Raw genomic sequence first — 17,454 nt, 5'->3', positions numbered from 1 at the left:
TGGGATCTTGGTAAAGAATGAGGGTAGAGACAGTATTCACTGGTTGTCCAAATAGCAGAAGGTTTTATTTTTAACCTGGGTCTCAGTAGAACTGCATATGTAAATGTATAAAGTGGAGAGCTCAGCTGAACAGATGAGAATCTGATTTTCTTGGGTGGGATTTAGTTCATTTAACTTTGTTCCTGTGTCTTGGGAGTGTAATAAAGCAGACCTTTCTGAGGAAGTTCCTAAGTTCCTTAGACAGTCAAAATGAGAAAGAGAAATGGCTTTAAGGCCACCAGACAAGGTCATGTACTCAAACTTGGATGAATAAGAGCTCCCTCTGGAAGTTTTTATAGTAACTGTTTGCTTATTCTACCACCTAATGACTCTGAGAAGGTACAGGAAATCATATCAAGAACCATCACATCAGTAATAATAACAACATTTAATTTTCAATATTTTTCTGTATTCTAAGAAAAGCTATTAAAAGCTATCCACTACATCTATGCTGTCTCATAGACAGCCTAGTAGCTGCAAGAATGACACTGAGCTCTGGAGGCCAAATCACACTAAGCATCAGTCAAGCTACATCTCCTTGATGTGCTCTTTCCAGAACCTCAGAGGCAACCAGACCCATCCAGACCCTCAACCTGTTGCTCTGACTCCAAGGAAAGTCATCACTTATCTGATTGCAGCTGCATTAAAAAAAAAAAAAAAAAAAAAAAAAAAAAAAAAGTGATTCTATTTGCTACTCTTTATTCTCTCTATCTCAAGACTCCATGCATTTTTTTTATTCTTTACTGTTCTCTTTCTTTCAAACCTTTTCTGAAAATATCTGTCTTCCCATTTTTTTGCTTAATATTCTTGCTATATTTTATCACTGCAAAACATTTTGAAACACATTTTGCATGAAAGACACTGTCCTGAGGAAGGGCCAACTCACAGTGTGTTGTTTGCATAGAGAGCATGAAGGAGGAAGAGCAATAAAAGAGCAGCTTAATTACTTTGGAGCCGCTGTGGTTTCTGCTGCCACAGCCTCTGCATGAGGTCCTGACGCAGCCACCAGCGCTGGTGAGAGAGGCTGATCTTGCTGACAACTCCTCTGGTGCAGCTTTACCCAAAGTCACTGAACAGCTCACAGCAAATGAACAAGCCACAAAGAGTGGCAGGACATCAGTGACGTAGCCCAGACTAAAAAACTTACAGAAACAGCAATGACCTCCAAAAAACACAAAAGCCTTTCTGCCCTGTCCTCTTTCTGCCTTGTTCTCTCTCCTCTGCTAAACAAGTCATAACCTCTTCTAGCTGTGCTGTTCACCTCCCCTTGAGAGGTGCTTTATCCAGGAAAAGAGTGAAAAATCAGAGCACAGCTGCAAAAAAAAAAAAAAAAAAAAAAATCTCACTTTTTGCCTAAGTACTTGTAGTTTTTGTGCCTGAAAAAGCTAGGATGATATGACCTAGCCTACATTGTATATGTTGAGATCATGAGACATAGTGGATAGATCTGGATCTGACTTCTCAGTTTCTTCCAGAGCCCAGGATTACTAGTGACTATGCCTGATGCTCTGGGGCAAGCACATTCATCAGTCATCAGTAGGAAGCACTTGAGAATTTTCTCATTCTTCAATGGATTAAACTTTGAGCAAAAATCCACAAAAGTAATACAAGCCCAAGTGATCATAGTTTGTTTCCTTTAGAAAGCACTGGTTTTTTTTCTGGCCAGTCCTAGCAACAACATGCCTGTCTTAGCAGCCACTTCAGCTCTGTTGCATTTGCCTTTCCTTCTGTTCTTCTTCCTGCTTGACCTTGGGAAAATTCTTCCTGCCTGTCCCAGGCTGCAATTCCACTGCTGGAATAATTGAACTATAACGGAAAACCTTTCCATTTACTTATTTCTTTTTTTCAAGATTCAAACATTTTGCTTTACCACTTTTGGTTCTCTTATCTTCTTAGAATTTTGTACCTGGGAACTTATCTATAAGAAAAATCAATGTTGATAACTTCAATGCACCATCTGTCTCTGTTTATATACAGTGACATCCCACTCTCTACCTCTAGTCTGAGTATACAAATAAGAAAGGATATAGCAAATTCTCTGTATTTTTTTTTAATGGATCCAGCAGGATTATCCACCTTTAATCTAACCATTGCCAGTACTGTAGTAGGTATCTACAACATTTCTTTCCCCACAATTTCAACTGGCTTTGTGTGCTATTTCCACAGAAGTTAATGTAATCAGCAAGTTCACTCTCACACGTGCCCTTTTCTGCAGTGGCTGCAAGTTGAAGTGATACAGTGGTCTGCTTCCAGGTTAGAAATATCATAGCACTAACTGACACTATTCTTTTTTTTGTTCATATGCCATGCATGTGACTTTCCACTCTGAAAACCAAACCTAAACAAAAAACACCCTAAACCCACAAAAACATTGATTTTATTTTTCACAGGTGAAATATGGAGCATTTTTGCCACTTGAAAGTCAAACCCGTCTCTTATATGTCACTGCACTCACTGGTTATTATCAAGGAAAAATAGAACTCATTCTTGGGAATTATTTTTCCTTTAAGCTTTGTCTTTTTCCTTCTTATTCATATGTCTTGCTCCTCCAAAACTGACTGTTTCATGACATTCCAAGTTACTTTTCTACTGAAACTGTGTAGACTGTATCAAAGAAAGCACATCTCACAGAAGTGCCTCCACAGCACATTATGGACTGCACATCTCCCTAAGAGCAATTTAAAATGAAGAACAACCTTTTCCAACATCCTTTCAGAACTGCGCATGGACATTAGCCAGACACAAGACTGAGCTGCAGAGGGTGCATTAAACTCCCCATCTGCTCTTCACAGTGCTCATCACTGATGTCTAACCACGGTAAAGTCATTTGTCCAAAAAAAAACAAGCATACCAGAAGCCATATGAACCTTTCCTTCCTCAGTGTCCATGGAAGGAGATGTGTCTGATCCAGCCAATGCTTTCTCAATGTTTCATTCCAGAGCATGTGATATCTGTAAATAAGTCATTCTCCAAATGAACTAGGGAAGCCAGGTTTTGTTCTCATTTACATTACCTTATTATCTCAGCTGATCTTAGCACAACTATTAATTCATTCCAGTGTACATGATGTCAGAGTATCCCTGAGGGTCTTAGCAGCCTGCTGAAAACTTGGCAGAGATTTCAAAAGTCATCTGCAAGTTTTCACTTTCCAGGAAACCTCTTTCCTAACCCACTCCTTCAGTAGGTCCAGTTCCCGTCACGGTGCCACGATCTGACCCCTCTGCAGAGGCTCTGCTCCGCAGGAGCCCGCATTTCCCACAGGCAGCTCTGCCCAGTGGAATATGGACTTAATATAGGACTTCTTTTTTTTTTTTTTTTTTTTTTTTTTTAAGGAACCAACCCCGGCTCATTTAAGGGATGTATACTGTGCGACAGCCGTGGGACGGTAAGAGCCAGGCGCTGATGCGGGTTTGTACGATGCCTGGTGGCTTCCATCCCCTAACGCCGGTGATGTCGGGGGCTCGCCCCACTCCCAGGGGAGCGCAGCGCCTCGCCCAGAGGGTGCTGGTCGGCCCCAGCCCCTGCCCCAGCGCAGAGCGCCCCGCCCGGCGCGGCCCCGCACCCTGCCCGGAGCGGGCGGGGGGCGGCGGGCCGGGCGGGGCGGGCCGGGGGCGGCGCTGCGGCCGCGGCCGCGCGGGACGGCAGCGGGAGCCGGGGCCGGGCTGAGCCGCGCCGGGGAGCGCGGAGCGCGGAGCGAGGAGCGGAGCTGCCCCGGAGGGGCGATGCGGGCGGGAAGGTGCCGCGCTGCCGGCTGCGCCTGAGCCGGAGCATCCCGAGCGGGAGCATCCCGGCGGCGTCAGCCGTCTGCTTTTCGAGGGAGCTCGACACTCCGGGTTTGGGGTGTTTTTTCCTGCCGCCGCCCTCACCAGGTGCGCGTTGTTCGTGCTCTCGGTGCCAGCGGAGCCTCGGCGAGCGCGGCTGCCCGGCGGCCGAGCGCTGTCGCTCGCACGCTCCCGCAGCGCCGGGCCGCTCGCTGCCGCTGTCCGGCGCCGAGCGCGGCCGCGCCGGCTGAGGCGGGTCCCTCCGCTTTGGGAAGCTGCCGTGCGCCCTGGAACAGCTCCCGCCGCGCCTCGCCCCTGCTGCTGCTCCGAGGGAGCATCCTTAGCGGTTTGCCTGTCCTGTGCTGTAACCAAGGGCATTTGATTTTCAGAAGCGTTTAACCGAGGTACGTGTTTTTTGGCCTGCGCTTGATCATTCACAAACGTCTTTTGGAAAGAACCTGTATTTAGCCTAACTCGCTTCGCGGGATGGCGAGTGTTTGAATTGAACGAAACGCTTCTTGGCTTCGGAGAAATTGCTTTCGGCGGAGGGAAGAAAGGGGAACGCTCTGGGAGAGCGTGGTGACAGCACGGGGCTGCACAGCTTCTGGAAGGAGGGATGCGGAGAGAAGGGAGGCATGGGCTGGTTTCTTTTGCTGTGAGATGCTGCAGCCCAGGGGTGTGATAGCGCAGACCACTGGGTCATCACTGTGCAAGAAAATTCGTGGCTCAGCGGGCATAAGCAGAGACTGCCATCCGTGTGCTCTTTCACAATGCTTGCAGAAAGATGACGGGGAAAGGATTGCTCTCTCTGCAAATAAATTGTAGCATGCCCATCCAATGTAGTGGGAGAAGAGCTGAGCTTAGACAGCACAGCATGAGGAAAAAACACAGGATGGATGCACAAAAATATGCCCTTTGCAAGAATTTTATGTCTGCCTAAAAGCTGCAGGCTGTTTCAACATCATCTTGCTGGATGCAATAAAGTTTGGAACAGAAATCAAGTGACGCAAACTCTTCCTAGCCTTGCAAATGCTAAACAGTTAGAGGAAAATTGTGAAAATAGTGGTAAAGGGCTGAGAATTTGCCACGCTAACTAACATTTATATAAGCAAAGACAATTAGGAATGCATACTAGCTATCATTAAATTAATTCTTAGCTATTTTTAGCAGAATGGGAGAAAGCTGAATAGGAGAAATGTGTAAAATCTGGACCATGTAAGATGCATATAGTGCTGGCAGTTTTATTATGATAAGGTATCCAGATGGAGTGTCATGTCTGTTTCTTTGTGATTTTGCTTTTTACAGGAATTTTGAACTTTCCTGTGCCTGAACAGACCGAAACAAAAGGCAACCTGAAACCACCAGCTGCCTTCTCTCTGCTATTATGCCTAGCAGGACTTGTTCCTCTTAGGGATGGTTGCTGGTTGTAGCTGTGTACTGGCTGCCTTCCTTTCCCACCTCTTCTTTGGACTGGGTCACCCCTATCACCCAAGAAAGGGGGGAAAGAAAAGGCAGGCATGTCCCCCCACCTCCCTCATGTTTCCCCAGCTTTCCTGTGCTCTGGCACGCAGGCTGGCCTGCCTGCTGGCTGCTACTTGCTATATCCAGTATGTGTGCTTTGCTGTCAACAGGATACATGCTGCAGGACCTGGAACTGCTGGGGAAGGGGTCTTGGGCTATTTCAGCATCCAGGTCTAATTGAGTGCTATCACCATGTATGTATGTGAACGTATTTCACATAGGAAGTTATTGTCATGGGCATTTTGCTAACCTTTTCAGATGTAAAAAGCTGAACTGGGATAACTCGCTTCTGCCAAGCGTCTTTGTTCATAATTGTGTCTTAATGGTGCAGTGCAAATTGTAAATTCTACCCTGTAAATTCCCCATCAGAGGCAGGAAGCAACAGAGCCTTTCCTTCTTGCACCCCATCTACACAGAAGAAGAATTATCTCAATGACAAGAGTACATTCAGAAGTTGCTGAAAAATCTGATGTTTCTGATAGGTCTGAGACTTGGAATCTAAATACTAAAAAGTCAGTATTTTCTTATCATCATATTTTCACCTCTACCTCCTGCACTCTTTTGCAAGCAGTCCTCACCCTGTGTCTTCATGACTGCGGTTGCCTCCTTTTCCTGGGTTGCGCAGAGGAAATCCTGTTACGACATAGTGGATCCATGGCGCTGCTGCAAAAGCCACCTCTTAGCCTGCCACTTCATCTGCATCTCCCCTCTTTGTCAGTCCTTCTGCTGCTCCCTCATTCCCCTGCATCCGACATGTCAGCCTGTGCTCTCAGCATCTTTCTCCCTCAAGCATCATCTCTGCTTTTCTCCCAGCTCCACCTTGTGCTTACTTGTACATTCATATAGGAACTTTGTCCATCATTCCTTTAATTTCCTTGAAATGTCCCAGCACATTTGCTTTGGTTTGATGCCTTCAGCAGCTGTCTGGTGAGATGCTAAGACAAGCCCTCACCTGTGCTGTCACCATCCCTGCCACTGGAATTACTCTTGCTCTGGATTGGAGCACAACAGTGTCCTCTAAATCTAGGACATCTGAGAGGCAGTTGTTGAACAGATCACTCTAGCACCAGGAGAAACTCTCCTTCCTATATTATCCTTCTTCTCCATAAACTTCTCCATAGCCTACACTATCCTCACTTGCTGTTATTTGGCATTTCAGGTGCAACCCTGCCCCCTTATGCTTGCACAGCACAGCGTGGCTCGCTGCAGCTCCCTTTGCAATCATCTTGTCTCTTTGCCTAAGTTGTTGCAGGCTGTTTTGCAAACAGGGACTATATGTGAATATTAGGCACACAAATATGCCATGATTTCTTCATCAGGGGAGGGCATGTATGCAGCCTGTGTTGATAAAATAAGGAATGGTGAGGTTAGGGATCTTCTGTTACAGCAGTGAGGGGAAACAGAATCAAAGGAGAAGGATGTTTTCTTACTTTTCTTAGTCAAGCATAGGATGCTGAAGCCAGGAAGCAGAGTTACAGTGAATGGAGTTACTGGGATAGCACATCTGTGCCTAAAATTCCCCTGATATTTAAGTGTACAGACATTTGAGTGTAGCTGATACTGAATCTGCATTTTTTTGGAGAGGAAAAGCTGAAAATTATGCATTAACAGAAATTTCTGTTGAACCAAGTGTAAAAAACTGTGTCCTAGCTTTATATTGTGACAAAGTTCCTAAGAAGGTTGAAATGAAATCTGCTTGACATTTTTGGTTGTGATGCAGATTTATAAAATTTGTGATATATGAATTGTGTGATTTATACCTGTTGTTTTTATAAAATATATTCAAATTGGTATATCAGCTGAATTCTGAAATAGAAGGGTGTTTTCTTATTGTTCCGGACTGTACTTCCTGGGTCACAGCTTCGCTAGTTAAGGACCAATAACCCCACTGACTAGCAAGATTAAAGGGCACTACCTGTTCAGCAAAGCTCCTTGCTGCCTGCCCAAATTCTCCGAGACAGGAGATGATGTGCCCGCATGGAGAGTGGAGATGAGGGCTCCCAGGTACGCTCGTGCGTGCAGCCACGGCATCGGCATCGGGCAGGAGGATGTGCTGCAGCTCTGGCAGAGACAATAGAGGCCTTAAGTCCATTCAGTTCCAGATTTAGCCACACTTTGTCCTAAATCTGCATTCCTTGTAGATTAAGGGAATGGGTATGATATTTTTGAGAGGTTTTTCCCCCTCTGCCTGAAGGTGAACCTGAGTCTCAGCACTGCAAGTTTTTGGTTTCACATGAGTGTGATGGAAAATGAAGGCAAGCTCTGATAACAAGGGTTGCTTGCCCTAGAGCTTGGTATTTTGTCTGGTATGTTTTGGTCTGAATAAACAATGTGCAGGAGGTGAAGCACCATGAGAAATGTGGTGGCTTCAGAAAGGGTGAAGAGAGTGCACAGCCCTCCACTGCACTGGTCGCTTGGCCTCAGCTGTGGAGTCCAGTGCTGCTCTGCCTGTGAGGTAGTTTTTGGGAGCCCATGTGAAGAGTCAGGCATGAAGTAGCAAAACTTAACTAACTTTTGTTTGTTCTGAGATTAATTACATCACTGCTATGCCACACACATGTATGCTGGGTGGAATCTCCTGAGAGGCTTATCAGTTGGTGGGATGCTCCACACAGCCTTCATAAAGAAGAGGTAGCAGGAATGGGAGACTCAACTATGAAAGAAGGCAACAAGGCAGAAGCAGCTGAAATACTTTCATATACTTGTTCCACTGAGGCAAATATATTTTAATAAAATTTTAATTTCTCATTAAGCAGCCATTCCACACTATACTAAATTTTCTGCTGAAACAAAACTTCCAAATCAGATGTTGCAAGAAATCAGACAAGAAGTCATTACACAAAATACAGAAGTTAAGGATTCCTGACACCTGCTGGTTTTTCCTCTTCCCTGGCTAACCTTGCCCTGGATCTCCTTTCCAGCTGGGCACCTGGGATCTGTCACTCTGGCAGTGACACCTTAGTGGCTGTTTTTGATTGTAGAACTCAATTACCAAGATTTAAAGCTATTACAGGCAACCAAATGGCTGTGTGAACCTTCATGTCTTCTCTGCCTATCACCCACTATCATTAAACTTTAGGAGCTCAAATCTGTTTAAGGTTTCTGCCTGGGTTGAAATTGGCTGACAGTGGCAACAAAAGTTATTCAGAGTGGCAATAAGGGGAATAAATTTGGGACTGGACACCAAGAAATCAAATAAAACCCACCCCTATAGTCGTTTACTGGCACAGTGAATGAATACACTGTTTGGGCCAAATCCTTCTGTAGGCTACTGCTGCAGTTGAAAAATAGCTGCGAGAGGCAGAAGAGTGGTGCAAGAGGATGAAGGACTGTGGGATACAACTGTGTATGACAAGGAGTCTTCTGAAGATAAGGTTGTTGATGTTCTGGTCCAAGAATTTCTTTGTTCTTCAGAGCTAATTAAAAGCTCTGCCCTCCCCGCCTCACTGTGTACACTTGCCATTTGAATATGGATGCCTGCACTTAGAATGCCTCGAGGATGTCTTGTGCGTTTCACTTGGCGTTTAATCAGCCGAAGATGTGGTAGGCTCTGGTCCCCTTGCCTTGCTGGAGATTGTGGCACTGTTGTATTGAATGAGGGGATAAATGGGCTAAAGCAGTGCTCTGAGTATCTGGGGGAAGATGGACTAACAAAGATTCTACCAAGAAAAAAGAGCAAAATGCTATGTATTTGCCTTGGTTGAAGATACAGCCCTCTTGCAGAGATCTGTGCCTCTTTCCCCCAGGAAAGAAAGAAAGGGGAGGAAAAGGATCTCTGCTACAAGCAGACAAAACTGAGGGGCAGAGGGTAGAGCTCTTGGCCATGTGAGCCATATTTGCCAGAGAAAATCCATACAGGGGCTGTACCCCCTGTCCATCCTGTACCACACCTGCCTCAGCCTCAGAAGCAGCTCTGGGCAAGGTGACAAGGATGCACACCCTCACATCTAGTGTATGTGCTGGGTCCATCTCTGGGGCAGCTGACTTTGGGGTTCACCTACAGCCTCCTATATCTCCTTCACAAAGAGATGGTCAAGAAGCCGTCTGACTCCCTTTGGTGGAACATCAGTATAGTCAGTGTTATCAAACATTTGGATTTCAACAATACTGTCTTTTAACAACTGCACTAGACAATTTTCTTTATTGAACTTGGAGAGGCTTAAACCAGAAGTGATCCAGTGACTGAAGGGATGAAAGCAGCACAACAATGCATCAACATCCATCCCCAGAGATCTGCTTCTCTAACACAGTCAAACCAAATGTGCTGATGGGGCACAGCTCTAAGATGTACAATGATTGTGAAAGTGTCTTTTGTCTCCCAGAGGGGAAAATCTGTTTGAGTGTGGCCTCTCTTTTGCTTTAATCTGTATAATTTGGGATTGTTACTTCAAACACAAGAAATTTAATTTACATTATTAAAAGCAATTCAGGGGCTATGTTTTAATTTTAGCTATTGAATGCATGTAGCACACAAAATTATTCTAGCTATTCTTGTGCATGTAACATATTCAGTTTGGATATTTCAAGATGTGAAAATTTAAACTGCAGATAGTCAGATATAAAGAGAATTAATAAATAATAGTGTGTAATCCAAAAGACCTGATTCCTGGCAGGAGTCTTTAGGGTATAATGTGAAATGAATTGGAGAGCAGATACAGTGCTCTAGTGCTTAAAAACGTACCAGGAGATAGATGTCTGTCTTGGTCCTGGAGCACACTGCAGAACAAGAGAAAGGTGTTATCAAAGCCTGTCTGTAAAGCAGAGTTCAGGATCGTGGTTTTGATGCTGTACATGCCGTGCTGTAACTGGGCAGCAGAAGGATGTTGTTAGTAGGAATAAAACACAAGCCAGGATTCCAGTTGGTTTGGTTATTTTTTTCTGAAATTTCTGCCAGTAAGAGCAGTCAAAATTCAGACAAGTGCTGAATTTTATTATTATTGTAGTTGTTATTAAATTCTTCCACTTTTATTTGTTTTTTATAGGTTCTGTTCTCAGCATGCAGTCCCTTTAGATTTGGGCATGATCACCAACCATATCCTCTGCACTGGGCATTTGGCCTCTATTTCCATATCTTCTTCCTGCTTGTAAGTATTTTATTCTCCTTGCTCATTTTTCTTTTATTTTTAAAGACCAGATTTAACTCATGGGTTCTGGGTCTGATCCCAGGCCACGACGTCATTGATTAACATTAATATAAATGACTCTATAATCCACAGATCCATGGGAAATGTAAATTAGAAAATCATTGGAGCCTATCTGAATTAAGCTAAGTATCCTTATGGCTCAGAGGGTTTCCTTTTCCAGCCCCACACAAACTCCCAACCAAAATATAACTTGATTTTAACCTGCAATCAAGCCATCTAGGCCCTTGTCTTCTTAGATTTTCAAATACATAAATTTAAATAATATTAAATCATAATAAAAAATGAAATTATATCATCAATTAAAAGGAAAACTTTGCTTGTGGCAGGAAATAGCTTTTCTTTTCCTTCTGTGCTCTATTTTATTGAGTCAGTTGGCAATTGATCCTGTTTCCCAGGCAGGGTGGAAAAGGGATTCTCTGGTCCTAGAAGGTCCATCTGTAATAGAAAAAAGCATCCTACTTATTTGTGGTCTTTAATTGCCAAAGGCACATATCCGAGAAGAAGCATTAACGATCATATTCTTGCTAATCTCCAAGCTGGAAGTCATTCTTTGCCTTTCCTACCTAAATTTTCAATGGAAAAAATGTTGCTCACATCTTTTTTTTCTCTCTAGAGCTACTGTCTTATTTAGTTGCATGATGTTAAACTGCTACACTTTCCCAGCCTAGAGCATATTGCCTTTCAAGGCTGAAGTGTTCCTGGTACACCAAATTCATTCGTCCTTTAGTACAAGCATGCAAACATGTTTTTATTGGCATTAAATATTTCATGTTTGCTCGAAGGGAAATATTGGTAACATAGGAAGGAAATAAATGTAGAAAACGAAGGCAGTGAGGGGGATGATGAAAGAATTAAACCAGGAGCTCCCTGGCCTTCATACATATATCAATCTCGTGAAAACTTGCTGCCAGCTTTTGGAACCAATCACTCTGATAGCAGAACTTGGGGAGGGGCAACACATTTTTAGGAATGAGTAAGTCTTATCTTAGAACTGGCTTCATCATATCACCTAGGAGCCTGCACAATCTTCCTCCTGCTCTTCCTGCCCTGTTACAGCATATTGAAGTTTGGCCAGAGGAGGGACCTCTCTGTTGTAACTATGCTAAAGGCAAATTACGATCCCATCTGTTAGGAGATGTTTACAACAACGGCTTTCTAGGATACCTTCTACCTGTAAAGAAACAGTTCATAGGAGGTTGTGACAAAAGTGTTATTTTTTATGATATACAAATGCTGATTTTCTTTGATGTCAGTTTGTCTCTCTGCTTAAACATCTTGAAGACACCTGAAACAACCAAGATATTCCTCAGCTTGTAATCATAAAAATACAGGAAGAACCAAGCAAACTAAGTGTTTTTGTATGTCTGATAAACTCACAAGAAATTGAGTCTACTAGACTTATCTTTGCTGCCTGATCCTCAATTTTTAGGGTTTCAGTGGTGTGAGCGTGTGCCATTAAATTTTTTCTGACTTAGCCTGGAGAAGTAGAGTTGTAGCATCAAGATACATGAAGAAATACAATACAGACAGTAAAGCATTTACAACATTGGGACTATGAAAAAGCTCTGTTCATGCTGTCCTGCAGAGGCTCATTTAATACTCATTTAGTCTGAACTGGGAGATGGTTACTGTCTTAGCAGTTCTCAAGATTAAATTACATATAATTTGGCACTCAGGGCATATGCTAATTGTGAGACCTCTGCTCCTGACCACATTTGCATTTCCATACAAACTGGATTTTCTGGCAGGTACCATCACATGTGTAATAGTGGCTAGCTTTGGCATGGCTGCCCAGGCGTGGAACTGCTGGTACCTGCAGCTGGCCTCTTACTCAGTGATGCCTTGCCTGATCCCTCACCTGCTCAGTTTGCCCTTCTTCTGGTGAATGCCACCTTGCCCATCTCCTACTTACCACAGGATAAAAGGAAATATGAAAAAACTCCAACTGAGCCCGCCTGGAGTAAGAGTGGTTGTCCTGGTTGTCCTCATCTGTGAAAAGCATTTATACCAAAGACATGAATGAAGAAACAATGCACAGCTGGGAGAATATAGCTAAATAGTGGCTCTGGTTGAAAAGCCAGGATGTATCTAGGGAGCCTTTCCTTTTGTGCCAATGCTCATAATTGAGGACTAGAGTGACAGAAGAAGGTTTTGTTCTCTTGTACATCTAAAACTAGCAGAGTGTTGAGGTAGACTCTGTGCCTTCTTGGACCAGTGAATTGTTTTACTGAAATATGTGAATCTTCTAGGCAGATTGTCCATCAGACCAGCAAGGCTGTGTAACAATGGAGCAATAACTGCAGGAAAATTCAGCCATAATTGGAAAGGCAGAGTATGATCTGGGGCTTACAACAGTGAGGCTGGACTGGAGCACGCAGGAAGCCTCCTCAAGTCACACAGCCCTAACCTGGCATTGCAGAGGTGCCTCTGACAAAGTAATTCAGATCCAGCTACACCATGAAACCTGAGTACCCCTGCAGACAGGTGCCAGTTCTGCTGTCCCAGGGGTTTTCAAGAGTGGTTAATTGGAAAGCCACCTCCTGTCAGACAGTTCTCCTGCAGTCATTCAGGAACAATACTTGCAATTCATTCGTTACCTTAAACCAACTCAACTTTCCAAAAACAGATGAGGGGAAAGGCAGGGACCACTACAGAATGTGAATCTTTGTCTCTATGGTTTATTGCCTGGGTCAGTTTACAGCCCTCAGAAAGACAACAGGTTTATTTGCAGTTTACCAGCTTTGCCATTATACTTTGAAGTCAGTGACAAAATTCCCAATAATTTTTGGGACTAGGTTTGGGCTAAATGTTATGATGTTGTTGTATTTAGTTTTCAGAAATGCAAAAAAACTCCAATTACCTAACAAGAAGGTGAAGCTGCCATCTGACTCTCTGGGAGTTATTTCTTCGGGAGGATCAGGGCAAGAGAAACAAACAGTTCATGGCACTTACCTTCTTATCCCAGCAGAAGCAGGAGCCTGAGCTGAAGTGGTAGCTGTGGTGCACTGACTGAAACTACTCACGGCTCCATTTGGAATCAGACTTTACAGTGCCTCTAATCTCACTACAAAATATGCATTTAGAAATAGCCTGGGTGATGTAAGATTTAGAAAAAGATTTAGAAAAAGCACTCACATCTCTGCTTAACTGAGGTTCTGGTTAGTCTTATTTAATACTATAAATTTTCCACTAACTTAAAAAAAAGTCCCAAAAATGCCAGTTATTCCTTGTACCAGGGTCAAGTGCTAGTAGTAAAAGCAGAATGTAGTAGATTTCAAATTTGTGAAAAATTTAAAGGCTTTCGACTTTTGCCATGTTAAAGAATTCGTGTGAATTAATTCCTTAAGTTCTAATACAGCAATTAAATTAATAATGGATCTAATTTTCATTATGACATGTAATTAAGAATAAACATCTTCTATATCAAAGCCTATCTTTTAAAAAGGATAAATTAGCTATAACACACTTAGATATTTCCAGAACATGAAATGAACACATATTGTTGCATTAGTTAATTTTATATCACCAAATTAAAGACAGTTCAAAAGGAGTATAATTTCATAAGGATCTCCCTTTGTTCAGTCTGTTGTGACTTATTTCAGGAGGTACAACAAATACAGTTTCCTATGAAGCTAAATACAATTAGGGTGATAAAATGGTTTTAGTTTAGTATATTTTATGCATCACTATGAGTTATGTACCACAATGGTAAGAATATTTTTATCTGGTATTTGCAGATGCAGCTTTGTGCTCCTGCATATCTTGCAGGCTGTTGGGATGCTTGATTGAGACCACCAAAAGCTCCACTATAAAACAGCAATAAACAATAAAACAACATCTGGAATGTAACCTTTTGTCCATAGTCCTTAGATAGTCCTCTCATGCTTGCTGGGCTGGCAGTGCTGCCCATTCCTTGGGACTTTGCTTGTAGGTGTCAGTCAGCAGCTGAAACATGCCTGCCTTTGAGATTTCCGTGGCAGAATTACAGCAAGGTACATTTTAATATTTGAAACCATTCAAAACATTTAATAAATACACAGCAAAAAAGCAAGTCTGGCAGATTTTCTAATTCTGGGTACCTCTGGCAAATCCCTATGGAGTAAGTAGGTAATGGATTCATCATTGACTGTAATGTGGAGTGGCTTTGCTCATCTAAGTTGAGGAGCTGAAGTCTTAAGAGGGAGTTTCATTACTTGACTAGATTTTTTATCACGAGATAAATTGGATTCCGGTACCTGTGTCCCATATAAAGTACATTTTTGATTGTGCTGTTCTGTACTTAAACAACTCATGGTTGGGAAGAGTCAATTCATCAGGATTCAGTAGGATTTCTCCTAATCGCTGCATTTTGGAAAATTGAGATATAAAGATAATTGCTAGTTAATTCTTTAAGAATTGCATCTTCAAGCTAAGAAATGTAACTCTTAAGACCTAAATTATATCAGGTGAATATTATCTGCTAATAAATTAACCTTGCTTTTTTTTTTTTTTTTCCTTGCAGTTCTGAAGGATAAAATATTAAATTGTCCTTGGCTTGAGGAGTAAAGGATAAATTCATTCATTGGCTGACTTGTCATCTCACCATTGTGATGGAAAAATGTTCACTTAAAATAAACCCTTTTCATGCCACTAAAACTGCCTTTGAATACAAGATCTATTGTGGTTTTTAAAACACAAACCCAATAATGTCCGAACCCGACCCTTCATCTGGATTTGTGGGAAACATGGAAAATGGGACTTTCCTGGAACTGTATCCCACATCCCTTTCAACTTCAGTGGATTCATCACCTGGCCGTTTATCCAACGTCTATGTCTATGTTTCTATATTCCTTAGTCTCTTAGCTTTTCTCCTTTTGCTACTGATCATTGCACTTCAGAGGCTGAAAAACATAATTTCTTCCAGTTCCACCTACCCTGAATACAATAGTGATGCTGGAAGTTCGTTCACTAATTTAGAGGTTTGCAGTATTTCTTCCCAGCGCTCTGCTCTCTCAAACCTGTCTTCATGAAAACAAATGAAAGGAAACACACGGGGAATGGAAGAGCTTTGTCTAGTTTCTTGGGGAAGTAGTGCATGTAACATTTGCCTTAGAAGACTATTATCAAGAGGTGTTTTTAAAAGTTTCCTTATTTGTTCCCCCTTTCCTTTTCTAGTTTTCATTTCCCCTTTAACTAATTTTCATTTTGAACAACAGATAATGAATGATACCTGATCATCATTTCTTGCCTGTAATAGTGATGCTGTCTTTCTCACACATAGATGGTGTTCATTAAGAGTATTCCTGCCAAAATGTAATACAGTTCTAACTGGATGTGTCATTTTTCTGCTATAATTGTGACCCCTTCCCTAGTCTTGTGTCAGCAATATGCTGACTATTTTTCCTTTTCCTTTTATAATTATATAAGGTGTTCTGGATAAAATCCCTATTGCAAAAGTACAAAATTCTGCTTAAATTATAAATATTGAGACAATTTAAAGTTGATAATGTTTCTTTTTTTTTTCTTTTTAGTTTTCACATATTTTTCAGTGTTTATTGATGTTTATAAAACACAACTAATTCTTGAAGAATGTTGCTTTTGTTTTTTTGTACTCCCAACTTGTTCTGTATAAAGTCTGTATTTCAGTTTTTGAGTCTCTTTGGTTAACTTAGTAAAGCGACTACAATGACTATGCTCACAGTTGAATGTGTGGAGGTATTTTTGGACCCTGTTGCATCTCATTATCTCATTTGCCTAATGACATGTTCCTCCAGGGGGCAGCTTTTACTGACTAATCATACATACCACACAACTCCTTTTCATTCTTCACAGATACTACAGCTTATTCTTACTGGATACCAGGACAAGCTAGTGGTTTCTTGCAAAAGCCCTGAATTTAACAAATACAAGTAGAAAGTTAAGAGCTCCTAAACTGTCCTTTAGGCACATGATGTTTGTACTCACATGAGCAGGGCCCGCAGGGACAGAAATTGCCTGTACTGGTGAGGACCTTCTGGGCCAGCCTTTGTCCTGTGACTTCAGAAATGTGCATTGGGTGGAGGGGGGCACACAGGGATCTGCACAATGGCCAGGAAGACCTGAGCTCTGACCTGCAGGAAGTGCAAGGTGTACCTGCAGAGGGTAGGAAAGGATGGGCAGGATAAATGGCAGTGGCTCTGCCACTTTTCCCCATCAGCATAAGGGCAGGCCAGCGAGAGGGGAAGAGAAATGGATTCACAATCTCTCTCCTCCTTGCCATGCCATTTTCTAGGTTATCATTTCCCCTGCTCAAAGTGTAACATGTCACTCCATTTCTGCAGTAAAATAATGAGCAGCTTTGTGAACCAGATCCTGTGGTCAGCTGGGCTTTAAATCAAGCCAAACATTCAAATTAGTTATTTGAAGTGCCAAGTGTGACCTACTAGAACTGCAACCCCAGACTGGTGCAATGCCTTGTTGCACTGTGAGCACAGTTCCATCCTGCCACCCAGCCCATGCAAATTTTGTGCTCCTGTCTGGATCCAGGTCACTGGAGAGACCTAAGAAAGGTATGGCATTGTCACTGCATTTTCTGTTACTGACAAAACACAGGTGTAACTCTGGGAAATGGGATTATCTCAGCAGGAGCAGCTGCTCTCCCCTCACATGGCACCACTGCCCAGCAGGCCAAGGGCTTAGGGAACACTTCCCAAACATATTTATACCTCTTGATGAGCTGGCCATGCTTTTGTAAACAAGACACACTCTGCCATTATCTACACAGGCTTTAAAATACAAATTTGGAAAGTCTGCTATAAATATAATCATTAGAAATGCAGCTGTTGTTGCCAAACAATAGAGATGATGCTGGAGTTGGTGTTTTTAGATTTTAAAAGTGGACATGCATTATAGTCAGTGGTAATGACTTATGGTGGTGATTAGTTCCTTCCAGATTCCAAAGAACTTGCTGACTAATAAAGAATGTAAGCCTGCAGATTCCCTGAGCCAAACTGGTTTGATGGATATATTTA

General features: G+C 42.5%; 1 protein-coding gene across 2 annotated transcripts; it reads left to right on the top strand.

Annotated features, from left to right (window-relative positions):
* Positions 1-3,683: 3,683 nt before the first annotated feature.
* Positions 3,684-16,144, top strand: SERTM1 (serine rich and transmembrane domain containing 1). Of its 2 annotated transcripts, none has more exons than XM_085579000.1 (3): positions 3,684-3,908; positions 10,304-10,405; positions 14,967-16,144. In XM_085579000.1, exon 3 carries the CDS (start codon positions 15,151-15,153, stop codon positions 15,472-15,474), a length of 324 nt encoding a protein of 107 aa, XP_085435126.1. In that variant the 5' UTR covers positions 3,684-3,908; positions 10,304-10,405; positions 14,967-15,150; the 3' UTR covers positions 15,475-16,144. The 2 variants fall into 2 exon arrangements, with proteins under 2 accessions (XP_085435126.1, XP_021397585.1); XM_021541910.4 differs by lacking the exon at positions 3,684-3,908 and adding an exon at positions 3,932-4,204.
* The last annotated feature ends 1,310 nt before the right edge of the window (positions 16,145-17,454 follow it).

The sequence above is a fragment of the Lonchura striata genome, chromosome 1 (genome assembly GCF_050655825.1).
Source record: "Lonchura striata isolate lonStrDom1 chromosome 1, ASM5065582v1, whole genome shotgun sequence".
Lineage (NCBI taxonomy): Eukaryota > Metazoa > Chordata > Aves > Passeriformes > Estrildidae > Lonchura > Lonchura striata.
The sequence above is the reverse complement of the archived record's forward strand: the minus strand, read 5'-3'. Positions and strand labels throughout refer to the sequence as shown.

What these genes read in the sequence shown, in the direction of transcription:
- SERTM1 (XM_085579000.1), top strand. Translation starts at nt 15,151, where the DNA reads ATGTCCGAACCCGACCCTTCATCTGGATTTGTGGGAAACATGGAAAAT.